The sequence below is a fragment of the Condylostylus longicornis genome, unplaced genomic scaffold, assembly GCF_029603195.1.
Source record: "Condylostylus longicornis isolate FDR11 unplaced genomic scaffold, ASM2960319v2 ptg000031l, whole genome shotgun sequence".
NCBI lineage: Eukaryota > Metazoa > Arthropoda > Insecta > Diptera > Dolichopodidae > Condylostylus > Condylostylus longicornis.
This window is the reverse complement of record NW_026578000.1, coordinates 6,377,491-6,402,790: the sequence shown is the minus strand read 5'-3', so window position 1 is coordinate 6,402,790 and position 25,300 is coordinate 6,377,491. Positions and strand designations below refer to the sequence as shown.

The 25,300-nt window shown below is 22.8% G+C and overlaps 1 protein-coding gene across 5 annotated transcripts in view; it reads right to left on the bottom strand.

Moving 5' to 3' along the window:
* Positions 1-25,300, bottom strand: part of LOC129608250 (protein mothers against dpp) — a 43,719-nt gene that overhangs the window by 593 nt on the left and 17,826 nt on the right. For 4 of the 5 annotated variants that reach the window (XM_055519633.1, XM_055519630.1, XM_055519632.1 and 1 more), the window contains 2 exons: positions 1,906-2,264; positions 1,103-1,835 (listed from right to left, as the gene is read on the bottom strand). In XM_055519633.1, the coding sequence (XP_055375608.1) occupies positions 1,103-1,835; positions 1,906-2,175 (1,003 nt within the window). In that variant the 5' untranslated portion in view covers positions 2,176-2,264. Of the gene's footprint in view, positions 1-1,102; positions 1,836-1,905; positions 2,265-5,596; positions 5,721-25,300 lie in introns of those variants that run through there. The other variant, XM_055519629.1, reaches the window with a different exon arrangement.

Sequence of the window (25,300 nt, the reverse complement as noted above, 5' to 3'; positions counted from 1 at the left end):
ACAATAGAGGTGATTTAAAAAATCATGTGGACTGTAGCGCCGCATAGTAAAATGATAAGATTTTTATTATCTTTGTATTTTATTAAGCTTAATTACAGATTATTATTTTTTTTTTGTTAATGAAAGGAAAACGTTTCAAAGTCTACACATAAAATGTAGAAAATTAAAAAAAAAAAATTGCAACACTTGAAATTATCTAGGCAACACTTTTAATATTTGCTTCTCATTGTTTAATCCAAAATAAATAAAACAAAAGCATATTAATTGTGTAAACAATTTTGTTGGAATTTTACTTTTGTCTTCAAATTATTTCAAGTAGACTATACAATAGTATATACGTGTGTGCTTATTATATGTTTACATTTGAATTGATAACAAGAGATAGTTTGAAACATTGTATCTTGGGACAACACGGGTATCTTCTTACGACATTTTTGATTAATTTTTACGTAGATGAAAGCCTAGAATTTCGTTTATTTATTTATTTGTTTGTATATTTGTATACGATGGACTTTATCTTAAAAATAATTGTTTTCTTGTTTTGTTTTTATCAATTTACGTAAATCTAGTATGTGTGTGTACAGGCAATAGGGGTTGTGTATTTTGTGTTTTCTTAATAATTGTATAATGTTTTCATTTCTATAGAATTTTAAATTGACGTCACATCATATTTGAACAGACATTAATGCGCTGTTTTTTTGTGTTTTTCGAATTTTTTATCATTTTTTTTTTCACTTATTTGAGCTAATATCATTCATGTATGTTTGTTAGAGTTCTGTTAATAGGTGGTTATAGTTTTGTATATCGTAACTGAGTCATTGTATGTTTTTCTAAGATAAGGGAAATTATTGACGTCGATATGATTTTTACCATAGAAAAAAATATTTTTTTTTTTATCTACTTATTATTTAGTATATTTGTTATCTATACAGTTAAGTAAATTTTTAAATAATTAGGTCACAATATTTTATAATTATTGAAAAAAATATTTGAATCGTAAGAAAATTTTATGGGGTATTTAATTTGTTCTTTCTATTTCTTGTAATTCAATTATAAATTTCATATTTGCATTTAAACAAATGATTTTATTTTTCAAATTTACCTTTGCCAATATGCCGTCTTGTATTTTCAATCGTACTATTTCGATTTACATTACTTAATTGTCCCAAACAGAAACGATCTGAATTATTTGATGGATTCGTAAAACCATCAACAATAACTGAATTATTACTGCAATGGAATACTTCACCAACACGACAATTTAATTCATAATATGCAATACTAGCCCAAAATAATGGTTCTGAATAACTAACTTGAGCTACCTCACCCATTTGTCCAACATCCATTTGACTTGCATCTGGTGGATTACCATTACCTGTTTGATTATTAGCATTACCATCTTCAGATGGACTATATGCTGGTGGTGGTGTTTCAGCTAAACTACCATATGGTGATGTTGGATTTGAACTAACAACTGAACCAGGACTACCAATACCAGATGATGTCATTGCACCAGGACTATTTGGTGATAAATGTGAATTAAAACCAGCTGTTGAATAGCTAACATTATGTGGCATATTTGGTTCTGATATTTGATTAAATTGTAATAATGAATGACCAGGAGCAAATTCTGAATGACGTGGAACTAAAACTGGTGGTAAAACTGGACTTTCAACACGTTTATAATGGTAGGGATTTATGCAAACTTCTTTTTGTTTTGAACTAAATGGAAATTGACATGTATCCAATGGCTTTAGTTCATGATGTGATTGTAAATCTGGCCATCTCCATACACGACAATATATAACATGAGGTAAACCTTTACGATGAGATACCTAAAAAAAAAATTCATAATATTATTTTAAGTTTTAATATTGAACAAAATAATATTTATATAATATTTACTTGTAAACGACCATCTAATGATCGTGGAATTGTAACACATTTTGATGGTTGACCAGGACAAGATAATGCACGTTCTAATTCTTCTATTGCACCTTTACGCTTTTTCAATTTTTTCACCAAACTATCAACGGCTTTTTCTGCCCATTTTTCTTCTTCATCACCCTGTTTCCATCCGAGTAATTTTTTTACAGCTGGACTTGTAAATGAAAATAATGTACCAAGTGTTGACATTGTGCTTGTACTTGATGATTCAACGTCATCTGTATCCATTTTATGAAAATTTTGTGAATGAAGGTGATTTGTTGTGGGATGTGATGAGGGAGGATTTACCCTAAATTTATGGGATTGTGGTGGGTAATCTGTAATTAAAAATTTTATTTTATTTGAAAATTGAATTAAAATTACTTTTATTTTTAAATTTGTTATTTACAATAAAAAACATTTAAATAACAGTGGACAAACTATAAAAAGTATGTAATAAAGAATTAATAACTAAAACAAAAATTATGTTATAAACGATTTTTTGGAATAACAATCACAGTTTTAATACTAGAGGACAATTTAAAAAAATTTTTAATTTAGAACAAATTGGGGTGTAAAAACCATATTAATAACCATTGTTAAAATTCATACTTTTGAAACTTGATTCACCATCTATTATACCTACATATAATTCATAGTCTTTTTAAAAACTGTATGACCCTGGTTAATTAAATTTGCGTTTGTGGAGGCAAAGCACTTCCACTTAACATGTGGATTTTCAATCACTAATTGCGCATTCGTTAAAATCAATATGAGAAGAGAGAGAAAGAAATTCTTTATGAATTTTAATGTGACATTTTTACGTTCCCTCTTCTCTTGCAATAATTTCCTTTTAAGTTTTTGATATTTTCTAATTACTTCCGAATAGATATTTCAGTATATTATAACAGAATATGGCATATAATAAAATTTTATACTTATATATGCGTATATAGAAATATATTTAAATAGTAAGCAATTGAATTTTATAAAAAATGCTTTTATTTTTATTTTTTCTTATCATTTATATTCAAATCACGATAAGATTGAAATTCTTGTTTTAAAAATTCTCCTCATTTAATTCATTTTTCTCTTACCATTCTTTATTTATAAGAATTTTATTATCTCTTCTCTTCTAATTTTTAATTTTTATAGTGCATGTTCAACCATTGTAAAATTTTACATGTTAATGAAATTTTGTAAAAGAATGTGAAGAGTTACCATCGAACAACAAAGTTCAAACACAATATCATGAAAAGGTAAATAATAAGAAAGAAAAAAGAAAAAAGGCAGAAAGTTGTTAAATACGAGTACGATGTAATCGTTATCAGTTTAAAATATTCCCAAACGACCACATGATTAAAATTTTAATTTTTTTTAAATTTTTTTTTTTTTTAATATTTAGCTTTTTATATCAGAATTTTTTGTGATCCGAGTCAATATTTTAACTTGACTTCTTTTTCTGTTTTTGTATTAAAAAAATGTTTGAGTGGTTAGCAAAATTATGAGAAAGGAATAACTTAAGTTACATATTTTATACAATGGTGTCTTGCTTGAAAGAACTAGTCGGTTTAGGATATTGAGTACCTAAGAATACTTAAAGTAGAAATATGAAAATATATACGTACAAAAAAAAAGTTACCAGATAGAATATCTGAGATCCAAGACCACCCGTTTTTTTTAATTTCAATTTAAATTCCGAAAATTCGACTTTGAAATGTAATCGGTAAGTTAATTTTGAAAAAAAAATTGATATGCCGATTACAGAATTCAAACTTACCGAATACTGGATGTAAATTTTATTTTTAGCTTTAAATAATTAAAATTTTTTATTTTTCCTTGGAATGTTTGAAAAATATTGCTGATAATTAAAATACACTAGACTAGCCCATTGAAATTGGGAATAAATTAATTACGAAGAGCTTTATAAAAAAAGTATGGATGGTTTATACTATGTCCAAGCAAGTAAATCAAGAATAAATTTATAATTTTTGATTTCAAAATTGAAAGTTCATTAGAGCTCAATTTTGCTTCTTCTAATTTTAGATATAAATAATAAAACTTATAAACGTATTACTTAATTATTATAAACATAAATTATTACCCATTTACTGACAAATGAGCAACAATACACACAAGCTTATAAATAAAACATTTTATTAAAAGATTTTATGACATTAATCATTATAATAAAAAATAAAATTTTTTGTTTTTGAATTTAATACTTCATTAATTTTATATAAGTAAGTGCATCAAGAATAATGCAACACAAACTAAATAACGTGTACTACGTTAAAGACAATTCTAAATGCTTGTGGAGACTTTTTATATATATACTTGTATACATTTGTATACAACAATGATAACAATAAATTAAACGTATAATATGAATGATGAATGAAAACGCATTATAATAGATTCAATGGGCATTTATTATATTTTTATATAATAAATAAAAATATAATTTCATCACAATATAAATCCTAAAACTATGTAGACATCATAGGACAACATTTATTTTTTGATAACTTTATTATTGTAATTTTTTTTCAACAATATTTTAAAAATTAACCCATTTGTAGTCACAATGATTAAAAGTCTAATCAATACTTATAGAATGCGTCATTTTGAATTAATGGCGTATTGCTGATATCGTAATTCTTTTGTAAATTGAAGTTTTTGTGATTTCCATAAAAATTGTTGTAATATGAACATTCTTATAAAAAATTAAAATTATTATATTAATGAATTCAAAATTTTATAAAATTTTTTACTCGTATGTGTATTATGTCATTGTGTATTATTAAATAATCGGTGGTAAGCAAAGTGTTAAAAAATATATTTATGTATGAAAATGTAAGTTTTAATTTGTTTTCGTTTTATTTTCTTTGCGTTTTTTAGTTGTTCACTTGTTATAAAATTAATAAATGTCGATTTTATAACAATTTTAAATTTATTAGTCTAAAAGTATTAAGAATTTTTATTTATTGCTTATATTAGAATTTTGAAATTATTTAATGCATTTTACAATTTATAAGAAATAAATATTATGTGAAATACAATTATGTGCGTATGTATGTATATTATAATCGTTGAAAGGTTTTAGCTCGTATTATTCCAATAATATAAGTAATAATTAGAAATTTTATATGACAGTGATGACAAATACAATAATAACATAGTTTGGAGAAATTTTAGCTAGATTAAAATGACGTTTAATAAATTGTGGTTGATTTAGAGATTTTCACAACTAACAAGCAAGACGAAGAAGACAATACAGAATGCGAGTATTAAATTAGTCCTAAACGTATAGATTGCCACGGCAAGACATAATTTCTCCATTTTATCAATTACTGACATTGCTATTAAAAATAAAAGAGTAAATGGCAAATGAATTCATAGATCACTTTCAAAATAAGCTATCCAATTACAATCGCAAACAAGCATGGATAGATCGAATTACATTCGTAAGAATGGAATCGAAGTTAAAAGAGAAATATTTCATATTTTTTACATAACGATAAATAGAGAGAGAGGGAGAGAAGCGAGAAAACGAACATTATTTCGACATATTGGTGGCGAGAGAATTCAAATGTCACTCAATATAAGGGTTATTATATTAATAAATATAAAAACAAAATAATAAATAAAAATAATAATTAATAATTACACATTTTAAAATCATCAGTTGAATTTAAATTAATATTAAATTCATTCCACATTTGTATAAAAGTTTTCTTGAATTTCTTCTTCTTATTTATAATTTATCAATATAAAAATTACATGAGCAAAAAATATTGAAGAAATGTCAAATAAAATTATGTAATTTTACTTTTTATAAATGTCAAATTTTGACTCTTTTTTTTCTTTAAAATCATCAAATCCAATAAACACAATATAAATTAAAACACTATTAAAAAAGAAAACACAACATTTAAAAAAAATTAATTTTTACAATTATAACTGAGTTAGGTACTACACTTTAATCCTTCTGCTCTAAGGTACATAACATATAAAAAGAGAGGATTACATTTATTTTCTTTTTTTTTTCTATTTTGTTCTTAATTTCTTCTTCTTGATTATATTATTATACTTAACATTTATAACACAAGAATAATAATAATATTGTATTATAGAAAATTGTGTATTATGCAGTGTTTAAGTATGATTAAGTATTAAGAGATTAGATCAAGTATTATTTTGTTAATACAAGCAATACACACACACACACAAGCTCAAATAACGGATAATTTTTAAGCTATGTATAACACTTAATTTAATTTTTTCTTTATTTTATTTTCCTTTTTTTTGCTTTATTTATAAAATTTTTATTATACTATTTTATTTTGGAGGCATGAACACAATATTATTATATTTTTGTATATTTTCATATGTGTGCGTACATATATATATTCAATTATAAGTATTTATTTTTTATCACTTATAAGAAATTTATAATAATCTTTTTTAAACACACACAAACTATATATTAATCAGTTTAAGAAAAGTGTTATACTTTAATAGTTTTTCGCTTTTAAAAATTTATTATTGAAATTTTTTATTTTATGCTTATTTTGGGCAGAATTTTCAAAATCTAGCAAAATTGACTAAACTAAATTAGTGTTTACAAATTCAATTTGATTTGATCAAATTTTAGTGCTCGCTATTTTTAATAGTTGTCAAAAAATTTGTTGGAAAATAAAACAAAATTTTATTTTTTCATACGATTTAGTTTGATCGGGTTGGTTATTTACAAATCAAATTGGTTTCAAATTTTAATCGTTTCAAACTTAATCGTAGAATTTTGCTTGATTTGTAAATTTGTCTTAATTTTATTTCTTTTACATTTTACATATGGAAGTCTGCGTTTTTGTCATCAATTTTATAATTTTTTTTTATTTTTGTACATATGCATTTAAGATGATCTATACTTCTATACAACAATAATTGACATATGTCAATATTATAATATAAAAGTTATACAAACACAAAGGTACTAAATATGAAAAACTAAAGAAATTTTTTTATCAAAGAAAATTTGAAAAAAAATTATAAAAACCACAAAAAAAAATTGTATGTAAAACAACCAATTTTACAAGCTTGTTCTATTCCTGTAAATTAATTAAAATTCACACCCCCAAAACATAAAAATAATGGAAAATATATAAAAACATTGCAGCAATAACAAAAAAAAAAGAAAATTTTCAAAAAGTTGTTTTTAATATGAACATGGAAAACAAGAAAATATAAAAAATAAAATGAAAATTAAAAGAGGTTAGGTTAAAAATTTTAATAAAAACAATAATAATAAAACAAAAACAAAAAATGCAAGTAAAGTTTTAAGCCAGTAAAACTTGTATAAGAATAAAAAAAACAACAAAAATAAAGCCAATTAAAAATTGACTTTTTCATTATTCTTAAATCGATTGGATTTTAACTTGGTTTTATTATGCATACATACATATTTAAAAAAAAAAAACAAAAACAAAATAATAATAAAAAATTAAAAAAAAAATTGCACAAGTAAATTAGTTTTTTTTTAATGCAACAGTAACACCAACCCATATGTCTTTTAAATTATGCATATACATAATTGCATATACATGGCATTAATTATTTGCATATACATGGGTATAAATTTTGTACATATACAAACATTTTAATTATATTTGGGAATTTCCATGAAAAATGCAAATATGTAATTAAAAATAATTACTTGAATTTTTTTTAGTTTGAACCAAAATTGAAAATACCTACTATTTTTCAAATTGTTAATAAAATTTATAAAAGAATAAAATGCCAGTTTTAAATAAAATATGTAGGAGATTAGAAATGAAATTTGAAAGATTTTTGTTTCAATTCCCTAAAAGGGAATTGTTATTTCTCATTTCATTCTGATATGAGTAGAAGAGGTACATCGCTCATTTGCTGCTACATAACTTCGTATATTTGAGAGAATTTTCGCTCGCATCTTCGCATATTTGAGAATAACATATTTGAGAAAAAAACAAATTCCAGTTTGAACAATTTTCGAACTAGAGGGCTAAGGGGGTGTTTTTATTTAAAAATGAAATGTTTTAAGCACTTAGGAATCGTATTGTTGGAGTTATGTCACTGTTTCAGCAAAATGTTAATTATATGTAATTTAAATTATTAAAAAAAAAAAAAACAATTGTGCAAGGGAGGTCGAACTTAAAACAACAATATTACAAAAAAATGTGAAAATTTTCATAGAATTTCCCAAATATTTTCCAATTTGTTTAGATTTGTAGATTGTATATGTTCATGTATATACAAATGTAATTCATGTATTGTGTATACAAAATTATAAGTTTGACATTTTTTTCAAAGTAAATTTTGTAAAATGTATAGCAAGCACAAGATTGTATATGTTGAAGTGAAAAGAAAATGTAACAAGCACAAAGTTCGGTTTTTTTCGGATTTTTTTAATTTTTCAATTTTTTATTTTAAAACTTTATTTTGAAGTAGAAACTACTTTATTATTTTTGCCTTCTTATTTTCATTATAATACTCAAATGTACATATGTACTTGTATGTATATACCTATTGCATGGGTAAACAAGTGCAAATATATTTTTATGTACAATATTTTTTGTATTACTGTACCTATGTACAGACTCAATTATGTTGTTCTTATACAAAATATTTAAATATTTTTCAAATAATTTATAAGCTTTATTTTGTATGCACTTTTCTTATAATGCAAATTATGCATATGGATATGTATATCTAATCCGTATGTATATATGTATGTACAGGGTATTAATTATATTTGTGGGTAATACTAAACAAAAAAAAAAACACATGTTTTTTTCACAATTATTTACACTTCTTTTTTTTTCTTTCTTCACTTTGCTGCTTTTATATTTTTTCTTTTTATAATAATTTTCTGTATATATGTATATTTCACTAAAAATAATTAAAAATACTAGTTATATTTTATATAGGTACTCGTATATATTTTTTATATTTTTCTTAACTTTTTTTTAATTGCTATTTTCTGATATTATTCAAGTATAAAATATGCCTTAAGGATTATAGCACTATATTTATAACAATTATTCAATTTATGTTGTGATTAAAAATTGATATGAATAATATACGTATATATAACATACATATATGATAAGTGATATACAAAATAATTGTTATACATATGATGTAAAGTGTAGTACAGTTTTAAATTAAGAATTAAGAACAAAATTGTAATATTAATAATAGTATACTTTTGCTGTATAACAAAATCATTAATATCAAAATTGTTATAATATTTAAAAAAAAAAAAATAGAAGATTTATGATAATTAAACAATAATCTATTAAAGAAAATTTAACATAGACAATATTAAATATAAAAAAAAAACACAATAATTTTTAAAGAAAAAACAACCGTTGCCTTTGAATGGCAAGAACAATCTATTTTTATTTTTATAAGAAGAAATCAAAATATGAAAAATGAAGTATAAAAAATCAAAATTATAATAATAAAAAAAAAAAAGAGTAAAAATAAATCAAAATGCATTCTATATGTGCTCAGTGTTCACCGCACCACATTGCTTTAAAGTGTGTATTTTTGATTTTCTTTTTTCCCCTTATTTTTTTTTTTTTTTGTTGTTAATATTATTTACCACAAGGCCCTCCTCAATCAAAAGAAAAGAAGTGAGTATAATAACAAAAAAAAAAAAAAGAAAAGAAAATCAAAAAGACTAGCCAAGACTAGACTTGGCTAGATCAACAAGCAATATTAATATACATAGCAGTATACCGCACATACGTATATATACACAATAAATAATTTTTTTGTATATACAGTGATTCAATTGATATTATGTGCGTAATTAGCTATACATATTTTAAAATTTATATTAATTGCCGCAAATATTAACACGCAAGAATTTTATTTCTGTATTAAGAGAATATTCTACTATTTTAATTTTCATTTCATTCAGCTATTAAAATTCATAGCTATTAAATGCTTAAAGATTAAATATTGAGATTCGAAAATTTTGTATTAAAGTACTAAAAATTTAATTCAGTCGAAAGTGTAGTTTGCAATTTATTCGCTTAATCCGAAAAATTAATTCATTATATAAAAAATTATTAATAACCTAAATATGCTATTTTATAAAATTATAAAATATTACAATAAAAAATTTGCAATTCAAGAGAAATGATAATCAACTAATTCATCAAGTGAAGCTTTCAATTATAAGTACATATACGCAAAAATATGATTGCAAATAAAAATATTGAATTGAAAGTCTCACTGTATATACATAAACACAGATTTTCGTGTACGCATATACATAGAACTAAAAAAATTTTAATCATTCTCAAAGCAAAAAAAAATTTAACTACAACTCACACATTAAAAAAAAATTAAATTAAAAATTAAAAGCAAGAAATAAAAGTAATCTTACTTTATCAATTTAGAATGACATTTAAATAAAATATATTTTATTAAATTAAAATATTGAACTTAAATAAAATACGATTTTGTGATATATAATTTCGTCCTTCTTTATAATCAAGAGATTAACAACTAAATTAAATAAGTAATTATGAATTAATAAAAAGAATATTAAATATATACAAAAAATTTTAAATGAATAGATTAAGAACTCACAGATTTAATTTGTGTCATAATGATCACTAAAAAAAGAGTCCCAGTTATTGCAGTTTACAAAAATTGCAATATATTTAAAAATTTATAAGATATTTCAATTTTTAATTTATATACAAAAATTTAATTTGAAATCAAATAAAAAATAAATTAACAAAATTGCATATTTTAAGGCGTGTTCAATTGTAGTTCACAAAACCATATTCGAATTTTTTATGATTTTGTATATAAAATAAGATTTATTATAGCTATATGCAATATTGTTATACAAAATATGCTATATAAAATATTTTTATTGCTGTTAATTAAATACGCTAAAATTATGGTTGGTTTTATACAAGTTCCCATATTTATGAACTTTACATATAATTTGGTTTAAGAATTCTAATTTTAATGAAAAAAATAACTTAAATCCTACATGATCATAGCTAAAAAATAAAAAAAAAATATTAAGTAAATTAAATTTTATATGAGGTAATAAAACTCATTACAACTATTATATTCTATTATATTCTATATATTATGTACAATGTATAGCGTATATATAAATATATATGTGCATATATTTGCAAACTGTATATACAATGTTGATGTAAGAAAGAAAACTAAGCGCATAAATAAATCACTATTTGCCCATATACTCAAATAACAAAAAACACATTTAACAAGCATTGCCTCTCTATCAACAGATTTGATTTTATAGGGATTATGAGAAAAATAAATAACACCAGAGATAAATAAAAAAAAAACATAACAACAATACAATAGAGGGGAAAATACTAATAAAATATGGCGGCAGGTCAGTTTTTTTTTTATAAATATTTAATTATGTTTCATTTTATTTTTAAAATAATTTGTTTTATTTTAAATTTTTAATCATAATAAATTAATATATCAAATAATTAAAATTTATTAATCTTAAAAAGTATAATTATTAATTAATACAATTAGAAACAGAATTACCAATTACAATTTTAAAAAAAAATGCAGAAGAGGGGAAAAGAAAGAGAGAGGATTTCATATTAAAAGAAAAAGAACCTTTTATAGAGAGAAATTCTTTTATTACCTAAACCTGAATTGTTATTATGTATTCTCTGCTGTACATATTTAGAATTTTAATTTTAAATGAATTAAACAAAACAGGAAGGACATTTTTTTTCTTCTGCTGTTTTTTTTTTTTATTAAATGAAGGAAATTATTTTTATTTTGACTTAATTCGTAATTTATTATTAATTATGACAGATAGAGAGATAGCGGCACATTAATAAAAATAAAACATACTTAGAATTTACGAGAGAAAGTAAACAAAACAAAAAAAAACAACAACGGAAATGATCAAAAATGCCTAGGTAGGTAGGTACATACATTATGTGTACATACATACATATGTAATATAATGTAAAATAATTATTATGATTAAAGAAAATTAAATTTAATTATGGAGGAATTTTTATTTTTAATTTGAAAAAAAAAATTATGAATATATTAAATAATAATTGAAATTTCATCAAGTGTTGACAATATAATAAATGCGTTGGTTTGGTATTGGACAATGCATAATTTAAATAATTAATAAAGAATTTTATTTTACTTGTTCTTTAATAATAATTACTTAATTCATATGCATACACATATGTATGTAAGAATTGTAAAAAACTTTCCAAATCTATGTTACTCATTAGTTATAAATTATAATACTTATATATGAATATGTATGTATAAACATATGAATAATTACTTTGTAAAATGAAGGGGTCACTTAAAACTTAACATTATATATGTATGTATCTATAAATATACATATAGGTAGTGTTATATTCAGTAGTATTTATTAATACTTATTTTTTTTTTAATTAAAATAATGAAATTTTATAAAATATTTTAACACCTTAACTTCATTATTGTCCGGCGTTGGTGAACTCCAGGCGGAGGTTTCTTGGGTCCCACTTTTTTGAGCGGGCTACGGACCTAGCGAATGTAAATGCTAGGAATCTTGGCCGGTTTCTGAGGAACTCGGGCTGGTTCTAGTAAGGGAGAGAGAGGGGATCGAACGGCATCACAACGGGCCTTAGTGGCCTAGGTGTACCCTTTGGGGGGCCGTGCAACATAACCTAACCTAACTTCATTATTAAAATATAACTGCGTGACATTATTATTGAAAATATATTCCTGTTAACATTTTAATAAGAAAATTCAAAATACTGAAACGAGAAACTGCAATTTTAGGAAAGATGTTTGATCATACACGTTCGATTCAAACCATATAAGAAAAATATCCAAACTATCTATATTTTATAACAGAATTTATTATATGAAAACCTGTGACATGTTAATAACATTTATTTTCAAATAAATATATAGATATTATTTTAATATACTCGTATTTTCAGGTTAAAATAAAATATTGAAGTTGAAACACTTAAAACGCATATTGGTATTATGAGTATATCATATACTTTTTTTCGTTTTGGAGGTAGGCTTTCAAATAATTTTGTTTCGGTTTCTTTCGATAAATTTTATACAAGTGTATCGGCATTTTCAATAGTAGAAAATACGATATACTTGTAAAAATATTTCATTCATTTGGCATACAACATCACAACACCATGAACAAGGCAAATAATTTTGAAATATATTCAAATTAATTGTAACAAGTAATTTTTATATTAAAATTGTTTTTTGTATTGTGCAACATTGTATGATATGAAAAATATTTCAAATTTTATTTTTATTTGACCTCAGAACACATACATACAAACATATGTAATTTGGTATAATTTTATTGATATTTAAAACATTTGTAAAAAAAAATTTTTAAATAATTTTCATCATACCAAATGTAAATTAAGTAAAATTCAATCAGTCATAAATTCAATAAAATCATTTTGATTTTATTTTTGATTTGGTATTATAATTTTATGTTTTTATTAAATAATTTATTGTTATTTTTAAATTTATACGAAAAAAAACGTCTATTTATATGAGAAATTTTGAAAAGTTTCTATCTTATTTCATTTAATCTAGTATTAAAGCAAAATAAGAACCATTTTATCATTTGTATATATGAGAAATAATATTTTATAAAAGAATATAAAAACAATAATGTAAAATAATTGAAAAAATATGAAAGTGATGGAAAAATAACATTTAAAAATATTAAAATGAAAGTGAGCCAGTATAGATCCCAAATTTATATGTATAGTAGTAGTAGTAGTAAGAGAGGGGCCCCATCCGGACATTCACGTGAAGCTCATACACCAGGCAAAAAAAAAAGGCCCATTGGCAACACCCTCACCAGTATGCTGAGATGAGCCCTCATACATCTTCGTTCTCTGCTCGTCTCTTCTAGATCAATTTATTTTGGTCACCCTATACGTGTGAGAGTGACCAGAGTAATGTGATCTAGTATAATATGGTCCAGAATAATGTGACACATGACCTCGCTCTTCCTTTTAGTCTCCTTACCTATAATGCCACCAGGAACGTCCCCAGCAGCAGACATACCGACCCGTCTACAAGGTCAGTACCTTTTTATAATTTCTTCATTATTTTAGATCAACAAGAAAATAATTCAATTACTTTCATATTTCATTAAAAAAAATATATCTTACAATTTTGAAAATAGCAACCGAAGACAGATATAAATGATTCATTCCTACATAATATGACTGCAATTTTTCATTAAACTTACCATCACCGATTAAAATCTCTTTAAATATGAAAAAAGAAAGTAAAAAAAAATTGAGAAAAATTTCCCATTTTTAATACTGCAATTATTGATAATAATCAAGAAAAAAAAATATCATTATAAATAAAATCAAAAATACTGATATGTAATTGATAATCAATTACTTTTAATGTTCACTTCATTAATATTGTTATAACAGCAATCGTGATATTAATACTACTGCAAAAAAAAATCAATGTACCTACTAACTACTGCTATCACACAAAAATAGAATTGCACCTAATAAAAGAATGATATGAAAACCTGCATATATGTAGATGGTATCAAAAGTTTAAAACATAACATTAAATGTTGTAATGGAAGAGGTAATATCTAATGATTATTATTATGAGAGTATATTTGAAATATTTCATTTCCTTTTTATATCACATACATAAATCATACATATATTTAAATACATATCATATATACTTTGAAATAGAACGAAACAACCTGATCTTCATGTAGGTATTTTTCAATAAAATGACATAAAATGTTGTATGATGGGATATTTTCTTGTATATATTACACTTATAAACTTGACTAAAATATACATGTATATACATAGGTATACATAATATCAATATTATACCAAATTACTAACTTGGTATGAGATACTTCTATTTTTTTTTAATTTATTTTTGTTCACTTTACAATTTCAAAAATCGCCGCTTCTATATAAAACCTTGTCTAATCTACTTACATGATAATGAAAAAAAAAACAAGAGAGAAAACAAAAAAAAAATATATAAAAAGAGTAAATTGTTTCGTATTTCTCTTTTAATCGATTTTAATGTTCATCTTCATCGTATCGTAAAACTAGTAATACATTTTCAATTACAATTTTACATTCTTGTTAATTTTATCTTCAAGTGTTTATCATGCAAGTTAAAAAAAAAAAGATCTACAAATTTAAGACAAAATAAACACATATAAAGATTAATTGAAAAAATATCGCGTGTAATTGCACATAAACTGCATAAAATAATTAAAATAATAAAAAAATTATTCTCTTGTAAAGTCATCAATTAGGCAAAATGTTAAACAGCGTATTAGTGAGATCAGCAAATTAATAACAGCAAAATGTTTAAATTCTAAAAAAAAAATGAAATAATTTTGCCAATAAGCAAATTTTAATTATTAGCTCAAATATACTGAAGAATTGAATAAAAATGAGAAAATTCCTAATGTCACAACTTACAATCACACGACAGTGACAGAAATTTTATTCATTAGGAAAGCGTAATGATGGGTTATTTAGTAGGATATTAATTTACAATTTGGAGATCATACAAGAAATTAGTTTTTCTCTCCCTCTCTTTGTAACATGGTATGGTAAAGAGTATGGTATGGTAAATAAGCAAAAAGGAAATTTTTTCAAAATTTTAACAGTAAAATTAATTGTTATTACTGGAGTAGCGCTTATAACTTTTGATAAAACTTCAGAGCATAATTTAGTCGATAAAGCGAAATTATAAATTTACGAACACAAACGAAAGAAATACGAACAAATTAATGAAGTAATTCAATCAATTTCTGTATCGGTTATTAAAAAAATAATTATTAATATTAAGGTAGAATATTATAAAATAAAAAATTGTTTTAAATTTAAATGTTCTACAATTTTTTTTATAACTATATTTAACTAGACTATTTTCATATTTCTATAAATTTATATAATTATTTTGGAGAGTTAAGATAAAATAATATTCTTGAAAAAATTAAAAAGGAGCAAAGTAATAAACAAAGTTGATGAACAAAGCAACATGAAAACAACTAAGAAATTTTAAAGTAATACCTACATATAAAGCGAGTAAAATAAAGTAATAACTATATTAACATAATAACAATAACAATAAAAATAATGAATACATATTATTAAATACGAGTAAAGTATTAAAAAGAGTAAAAAAAAAATAAAGAAAAGAAAAAAATCAAGAAAAAATTAAACAAGACCAGTAGCAAGAATAATAATAGTTTAATAACAATACGGTGATATTTAACGCGCATACAAGAAGGTATCAAACTGTGCGCGAGTAAATTGAAAAGAAAAACTTTATATAAATAATAAAAAAGAAATTCAACTGAACACAAAAACGAGGGAAGAAAAATAAGAAAATAGAATATTGAAAAATAGAAAGAAAAGAAGAAAAATATTACAGTAGTAATGGCGACTTCCCATATTCAACAAAAAAAAATAAGAAGAAGAACATTACTATAATAGTAAGTTATGCTGCAACAGTAGTAATAATAGTAAATATTATGTTTGTTATACATTTATGTGTTCACCTATGGAAATATCATAAGATATGGTGAATAAAAAAGATAATTTTATCACGTTCAATGTTAACAAAAAAGTGGTAAGCAAAGAAAATTTTATTATGTTAAAACAAAAAGCAAGAGGATAAACGATTGAAACGAAAAGGATTGATTCTTCTACTCTTTTAAACTTGTTTTCCTCTCCTTATTATTAAGATGATTATTAGCTTCTGTTATAATAATACTTGTAATACAATGTAATAGAATAACTAGTATACTATACGATATACTAACATTTCAAACTCAATAGTAAAATGTTATTATAACAAAAGAAAAAGGAAATAACGAAAATTATACAGTTTGTATACAAATTGTGGTCAAAAGATAGTTAAAAAAAAATGATGAAAAACAGAAATAATCACAAGATTTTATACAAGATTAAAAAATATTATTTTATTTTATATTCTGTTGCTACATAACTAAATCACTTATAATCAATTTTATGATTATTGTGAATAGGTTTTTTTTTTTTATGTAAATTCGCATGGTTTTGTGTTTTTATTGTAGATCAAAGTTTGACATTAAATAACAGTGTACTATATGTAGTACAATTGCCTGTGTGAAAATATATGCATGTATTTCATGTTTAAAAGTGAAATATGAAATTGGGATATTGGAACAATTTTTGGGAGATAGAGAGAATATTGTTTTCCTGTTTTATTTGAGAGATATATGTATGCATAAGTACTTATTATTGTTGGGAAATTTTTTAAAATGTATTTTACATTTGATTTTAAATATATAATAGAAAATAATATGAAGCTGTATTAATATATATAATATACTATAATATATATAGAATATATACTATAATATATATATAGAATATATACTATTATATATATATATAGAATATATACTATAATATACATAGAATATATACTATAATATATATATAGAATATATACTATAATATATATATAGAATATATACTATTATATATATATAATATATACTATAATATATATATAGAATATATACTATTATATATATATAAAATATATACTATAATATATATATAGAATATATACTATAATATATATAGAATATATACTATAATATATATAGAATATATACTATTATATATATATAGAATATATACTATAATATATATATAGAATATATACTATTATATATATATAAAATATATACTATAATATATATATAGAATATATACTATAATATATATAGAATATATACTATTATATATATATAGAATATATACTATAATATATATAGAATATATACTATTATATATATATAGAATATATACTATAATATATATATAGAATATATACTATTATATATATATAGAATATATACTATAATATATATAGAATATATACTATAATATATATATAGAATATATACTATAATATATATATAGAATATATACTATAATATACATATAGAATATATACTATTATATATATATAGAATATATACTATAATATATATAGAATATATATGAAAATATATGAGTAGCCAAGCAAGAGGAAAAATGTGTGGATGAGCATAATTATAATTATTTATATATAAGTTATATATATGTATTTAATTATTTATATTTAAAAGTAATAATTACAGAGCAACATAATAGAAAATTGAAAGATATATACATATAAATAATTAAATTTTCTATGTATATCTACAGAAATTTATAAGTATACATTTATATACATAAATAGAACACTTTTCTTAAAAAGAAATAAATTCGGCTCAATGACAGTAGGTATATCGTATAGCTACATGTTGTAAAATTCAATATATGAAACTATTTTCCACATAATTACATACATATACCCAGATGTACTTATTGTGTTTGTGAAAATATTCAAGAAATCAATAATATTTACGAATATAATAACATAATTGTATCCACATAAATAAATACATACTTATATATATCACTTAATAATAATATTTATGCGTAGATCAAAAATACAATATTATGTTATCTATTTCTTATAACGACGACTGGAGTTAGTTAAAAATACATACATACATATGTATATATATATAAAAACAAAAATGCAAGAAAATTTGCAATATACCATTAATTTTTATAAATTTTATAGTTCTATAATCGATTTTAGATTTAATAATTTAAACCTCCTGTGGTTGTTTGCAATTTATATATAAATGAATATATAATAGTATAGGTATATGTATAAGAGATAGTAGTATAACAATTTTATTTTATTAAAGAAAAAATATTGCACTTAAAAATATTGCAGACAACAAACTCTATTGGGAATTTAAAGTAACAAGAAAAAAATAAATTCTCTACATATTAGTATGTATACTTATGTTATCAGAGTAAGAGTAAATTACCTACATTTTATATTTATAATATTTTACATTTTATACATATTTTTACACATATCTACTTAAAAGTATAAAAAATTATGTTGACGTTTTATGATTTGATAATTATGTTTTACTATTTTATGTTATGACATTTTGTATACATAATTAAAAAAGAGTTAATTTAATGATTATTATGAAAAAAAAAAATTAGTAAATATTTTATGAAAAGCACGAAAAAACTCTTTTTTTTTTTTTAGCCCGCACCCAAGCCGGTGGTATACTGTCTGTTTTTAATAATTTTTGACGCGTCTGACTAGACTTTTTCAAGGAATTTAATTAAAAAATTTTAAATTGATTTGTCTATAAAGCCCCGTTAATATTATACATATGTACTTAAAATTACAAATATGTACATTGTACATACATAAGTATGTAGACACATAGCGAATATAAGACAAAATATTGATATTAAATATCAAAGATAAAAAGTGCGCATTAAATATCTTTTACTATTCTAAATATTAAGTATTCATATAACAGTTAGAAGGACTAGATTTTAAATGAAATAGTTGAACTGTATATCAGTAAGTAAGTTTGTATATGGTAGCTTGTTTTATACTTTGTTTCTATTTTTGGATTACTGTTAAAATTGTTAAACATTTAACAACAATTGATGTAGACGTACATATGTTACGCACAGAATATAACGATGTACATGTGTAGGTATTTAGTATTAAATTTGAATAATTTTTGTAAAAATAATTATAATACATAATGAAATACTCCATTTAGATTTAGAGGTAAAAAAATATAATAATGCGTACATAGAAAATTAAATATAAGTATATAGAAAGAAGTGTACCGCTTCTTATAACATGTTTTTCTGTTTTTATACAATTTACAGTTTAAAGTAGTTGTGACTGTAGTCTATATAGGACATATAACGGTACATAAGCTGTGGCTATAATACAAAGTATACCTATATGTGCATTAAGTTTTAAAAGAATTTAATTTGTAAAAAACTTATTAAAAAAATAAAAAAAAAAATTAAAAATTCTAGTTTTCTGGCTTGACCATAATGTAATTTATGTATATCGAAGCTATGAAGCTATTTTCTGACATAATTTTAAAAGTTACGAGTACTACACCACCCAATTCTTCACTCAATGCTCACCTTAAATTTTCTGAGTAAATAAAATATAATTTTAAATATACTCACAATATAGTACTTTAACTTTATTTTTTGCTTTTTTTCTCAAATTATCGGCTGAACGTCTTCACTTTCAATAACAAAGTAAAAAAATTTTGTATATACGATATACATTTTAGAAAAAAACGGGATATGCAATACCGAATAATTATTCGGTTCACTCGAAAATTACATTATACAAATATTATGATAGTTACTCATTTTCTTCTCACTTTCCGACATTCCGATAACGAGATAGACGATCAGACCTTAAATGTAAAATGCGGCTCATTAAAATTAGTTGTTCGCTGGAGCAGACTTCTACTGTATTTATTTTTAGCAATATGAGTGGTTTAAAAATAACTTTTAATTCTTATTCGTCCCGTTATTACAAAGAAATAAAAAATATAATATAAAAATAAAAAATTTTTAAGATAATCTAATTTCAATGAAAACTAAGTTGAAAGAACCCTTTTATTTTAATTTTTATATTGAAAAATATTGTTCTTTATATTAATATTAATATATATACTATACGATACGATATAAAAATGCAAGTAAATACTCATTAAAACTAATAAAAAATTCAAAACTTATAATTATTAAAATTATATATTCAATAATAGAATAGTAGAAAAATGTGTATAATTCTGGAGTGAAACGCGAAATATTTGAAATAATCATAGAATTTTTTGCTAAAATTTAAATATCTTATCTTAAAAAATCTATATAACGTAATTGTACACATAATGTACATGCTTAGCTTAAGTAATAATAACAGTAGAGTTACTGTACGTTAAGTTCGTTGTTAGTACTATATTTGATTAGTGTTTGTATTTTTATTAGTTCGAAACCCTTTGGAAATTTTTAAAATTTTATTCTATTCACTTTTAATACCTACATTTTTAATGTTTTGTTGATTAAAATTCAAATAATGCTTTGAAAATCATTAAATAGATTTGCATATATTTAAATTTATTTTATTTATTTTTCATTTCTTCTCATTTTTATACTTTAACATAATAATCAACTTTAATTTTATATAAAAGTGAACTTGAGTTTTTTTTTTTTTAATTTTCCTCTAAGTATATTGTAAAATTGTAAAAGCAAACCATAATAATTGTATATAAAAGGTCTGTAATTAAATTTTGTACAAAAAAAATTATTATACGTATAATATGTACGTACATAATAAGTTTCGTGCAAAAATCGGAATTTCTTTTAAGCATGTAAATATGTAGAACTATTGTAATTTGAATATTTTAAACAGTAGTAGTAGAAATTAGAATATTATTGCAAAAAAACACAAAATAAAATCAAATGGTCACCCTTTTAATTTGTTTATGACAGAATAGAATGAGTAAAAAAAAAAATCTTACTGTCGTGCAAAACGTTTTTGTTTTTCATCAATTTCTCATTCTCCAAAAAAAATTTCCTCTCCAAAAAATACTACGTACATATGTAAAGTACATTTGTATTTCTTTCAGTAACAATGTAGAATAGGTATAGGAAAGAAATATTAAGCTGAATTCTGTTAGGGAAATTTTAAATTTGTATCAAAAATGATTTTTACTTTTTCAAGAAAATATTGTTGGAGAAATAAAGGTGTTAAAAGGGGTAAATATGATGAAAATCTTAACAATTTTTTGGAAATTTTTGAAAAGTAAATGTGACAACACCCATATAACATACAATATAAATTATTATCCTCTCTTTTTCAGTGTCAACATAGGCAGAATGTGTACTGTGCAGCGTAAATATCAACTCTATAGTGTTAAATAAAAACAGTTTTATAAGTTTCATTTTTAAATATGTCTAACGTATTCGTAGAATCAAAACAGTACCCAGCTTTCTATCTAATAATTTAAGAAATTTTAAAGATTTTCTTTTTGTTTTTGCTTTAAATTTCAAAAATTTTATACATAGAATTTAAATTACAACTAGATAGGCAATTATATAACAACTACAACATATTGAAAATATTGACATTTTAATAAAATTTGTATATGTACATAAATTAACGTAACAAAAACGTAACGTAAGAAAAGAAAAAAAGAAACACAATTATGATTGACTATGACTATTCATGACCACCGTGCATTACTCTTCTTTTCTTCATATTTATTCTTTATTTAATTCTTTGTTTCATTCTAATTATTGTTGTTTAGTCTATTATTGGAAATTGAAACATGAAAGCATTGTATAAGAAAAATTCTTGTTTGTTTTGTTCTTTTCTCTATATAGCTTTATATTTATTGGTCTTGAACATATTTTTTACTCTACATGGTGAAAAAAAAAAACTAAAGAACATTTCGCGTATAGTTAAAAAACAAAAGAAAATAGAAAATAGAAAAATTAAAAAACAGTTAAAGGCGCCTTTATCTTTCTTTAGAAATCACCATTAAATTCCATTTTATAATACGCACGCATTTCTCCATTAATTATTATTTTCATCAGATGCACAATTATTATTTTCGGTTTGGTTATACATATTGTATGTATGTATAGTAAGAATGTGACTTGTAATATGTGCATGTATGTGCATTGCATATACAAGTTGATTATATAATAAGCGTTTATTAAGCAAATATCATAATTGAATAAGATTTTTGAGGGAATTCCAGAAAAATATCCAAGTACTCGTACATATTACACTATAAGTTAGATAAAAATAAGAGATTGGAATTAAGAATACAAGGAATCATAAAAATTATTTTGGATTTGGTTTGATTCGAAAATAGAATAAGAGAGAAAATTGATCTTAGATATTTAAAATAAATATTTATTTTTAATATATTAATTATTTGGAATTTTAACTTTGTGAAATGGTTCTACATAATTTATCTACACTAAAGTAGAATAACATATCGTGCTTATAATTTAATTACATTTTATATAAATTAATTTTCAACGTTACCAAAGTGTGGTGAAGTTGAATAAATGTTATTCTTTTGCTGTCCGTCGTTGTTGTATTTTAAACATAGAGGTAAAGTAAGTAAGTAAGTAAGAGAGGGGGGCTCCACCCGTACACTCGCGCAAAGCCCATGCACTAGGCCAACAGAAAAGGCCCATCGGCAACCCCCAAAAAAGCATAGAGGTAACTGATAGTGTTAATAAACAAAGTTTTTGTTTTACAGAAATGGTTATGGTAGACAGGTAGATCATACTCGTCTGTTCCAAAGTGTACCTATTTTTAATAGTTTTTAAGTTCTGTAAAATTTTTTTTTATTCAATCACAAGTCTCAACTTTATTTCGAGAACATATCAAGAACCTTAAGCATGTATAACATATAACATCAAATTCAAAGGATAGCCATACATGTACGTATATGTATATGTAAGTACATAATTGCATATAATTTTTAAATATTTGCAATTTCGAAAACATGAGTACTCTAGTACATAAGAATTGCGCGTTTCTTTCGTTTTTTTTCTATTATTTATTCTAGTATTTTTTATTTTAGTTCTCTGGTGGTCTGTTGTTGCATGGCGTTAACTTTTAAATAATTTAAAATTCCCGTTTCATTTCAATACCTTTTTTTTCCTTTTAATTTTTTACTCGTGCCCATAATAAGAAAATCCCCTTTTAAAGTAAATAAAAATAACTCATGGGGATTAAGATTTCTAGGAAATATGATTGAAAAATAAGAAAGAAACAAAAAACAAAAATGAATTTTCAGTTTTATTAAAATATTTTTAATATTTGCGATTTTCTATTTACTTATATAAATTTATTAAAATTCAAAACCATATAGAATTCAAAATTTAAGTTTAATAACCAACTTACACTTGCATACCTTATATATTAACTTACAAACATGTTTATTATCGTACACACTCTAGAATTACAAATCCAATAAAGGCTAATTTTATTATGCAATTAAATAACCTGTGGGACTTTTATGTATCTCAAAGGATTTTCATTTTTACTTTTTAATTGCAATTAGTATAATACTAGAATATACATACATTATATTATGTAAATATATGAAAATATTAAATTGTAGATGCATACATATATGTATATGTAAAACAAGATATGTACATAATATGTATTTTAAAAATAGGGTTTATAGGTACTACGGGAGCGCTCGAAAAAACCCAATAACCCCCAAAATTGAAATTTTTTCAATTTGCATGATTTGGCCCTGAATATTAAAGGGCTAGTTTAATTTTGTTTCAAGCCTTAAAAATTTTATATATATTATTAAAATTGACTCGGAATTGTCGAATTTTGGCAAATTTCGGCAAATTTACATTTAATTTTAAATAATTGTATGCGATTATTAAAATTTTTTTTTACCAAAATAAAAATATGCATTAGAAAAGAAAATGTATTTTTGATTTTTTATTGGTTTGAACCTTTACTTGTTATTTGTGTTGTCAACAAGCAATATGTATAGTACATTGAATATCAATGGTTTGAGTCTAAAATTAATTCATGTTCTAATAATTTAATTAAATATTTATTTTAAATTTAAGTAACAATAAAACTGGTCACGCGGGACAGAGCAAATATGGCGGAGTCTTGAGAAAACCGGATGGCTTAGATAGGCCACATGTAATCGTACGCTCAATGACGGCCTGGTGATCACAGGGTAAGGTGTCGAAAAATGGTCCATTTATAATAGTTATGGGTGCTATTGACCTGCTGGTGCAACGACCACTTCAACCAACCAAGTAATTATAAAATGGAATTTGAAATATTCAACATTTTTAGTTCAACAATTTAAAACTGGTAACTGATAATTATATGCGTTACTGAAAATTGTTATATACGCACTCTTTAAACTCCAATTATTTACAAGTTCTCCTAGCAATTAAATATAAGTATTATATTAAAGAATAATTTATTATTATTAAAATTAAATCTACAAAATTTAATGAAATGCAGTTGAATAGTGCTAACGCATAATTTTTCCAACGAAATTCTATAAAATTATAGTAATACAAGCAATATTTAAGAGACACTCAATAATATTGGTAATTTTTATTTCATAATAATATGTATAATTTTAATTTTAATTAATCTTAATTTTAATAATTAAAAAAAAATAAATAAAAATTTAAATATGTGTATGTAGTAAGTATAAAATTATAAAGTGGCAACAATGTTATAATAGTTCAGTATAGTAATATAATATGTTGAATTCTGTGGTGTCAAGAAAAAATTTACAATATCGAAA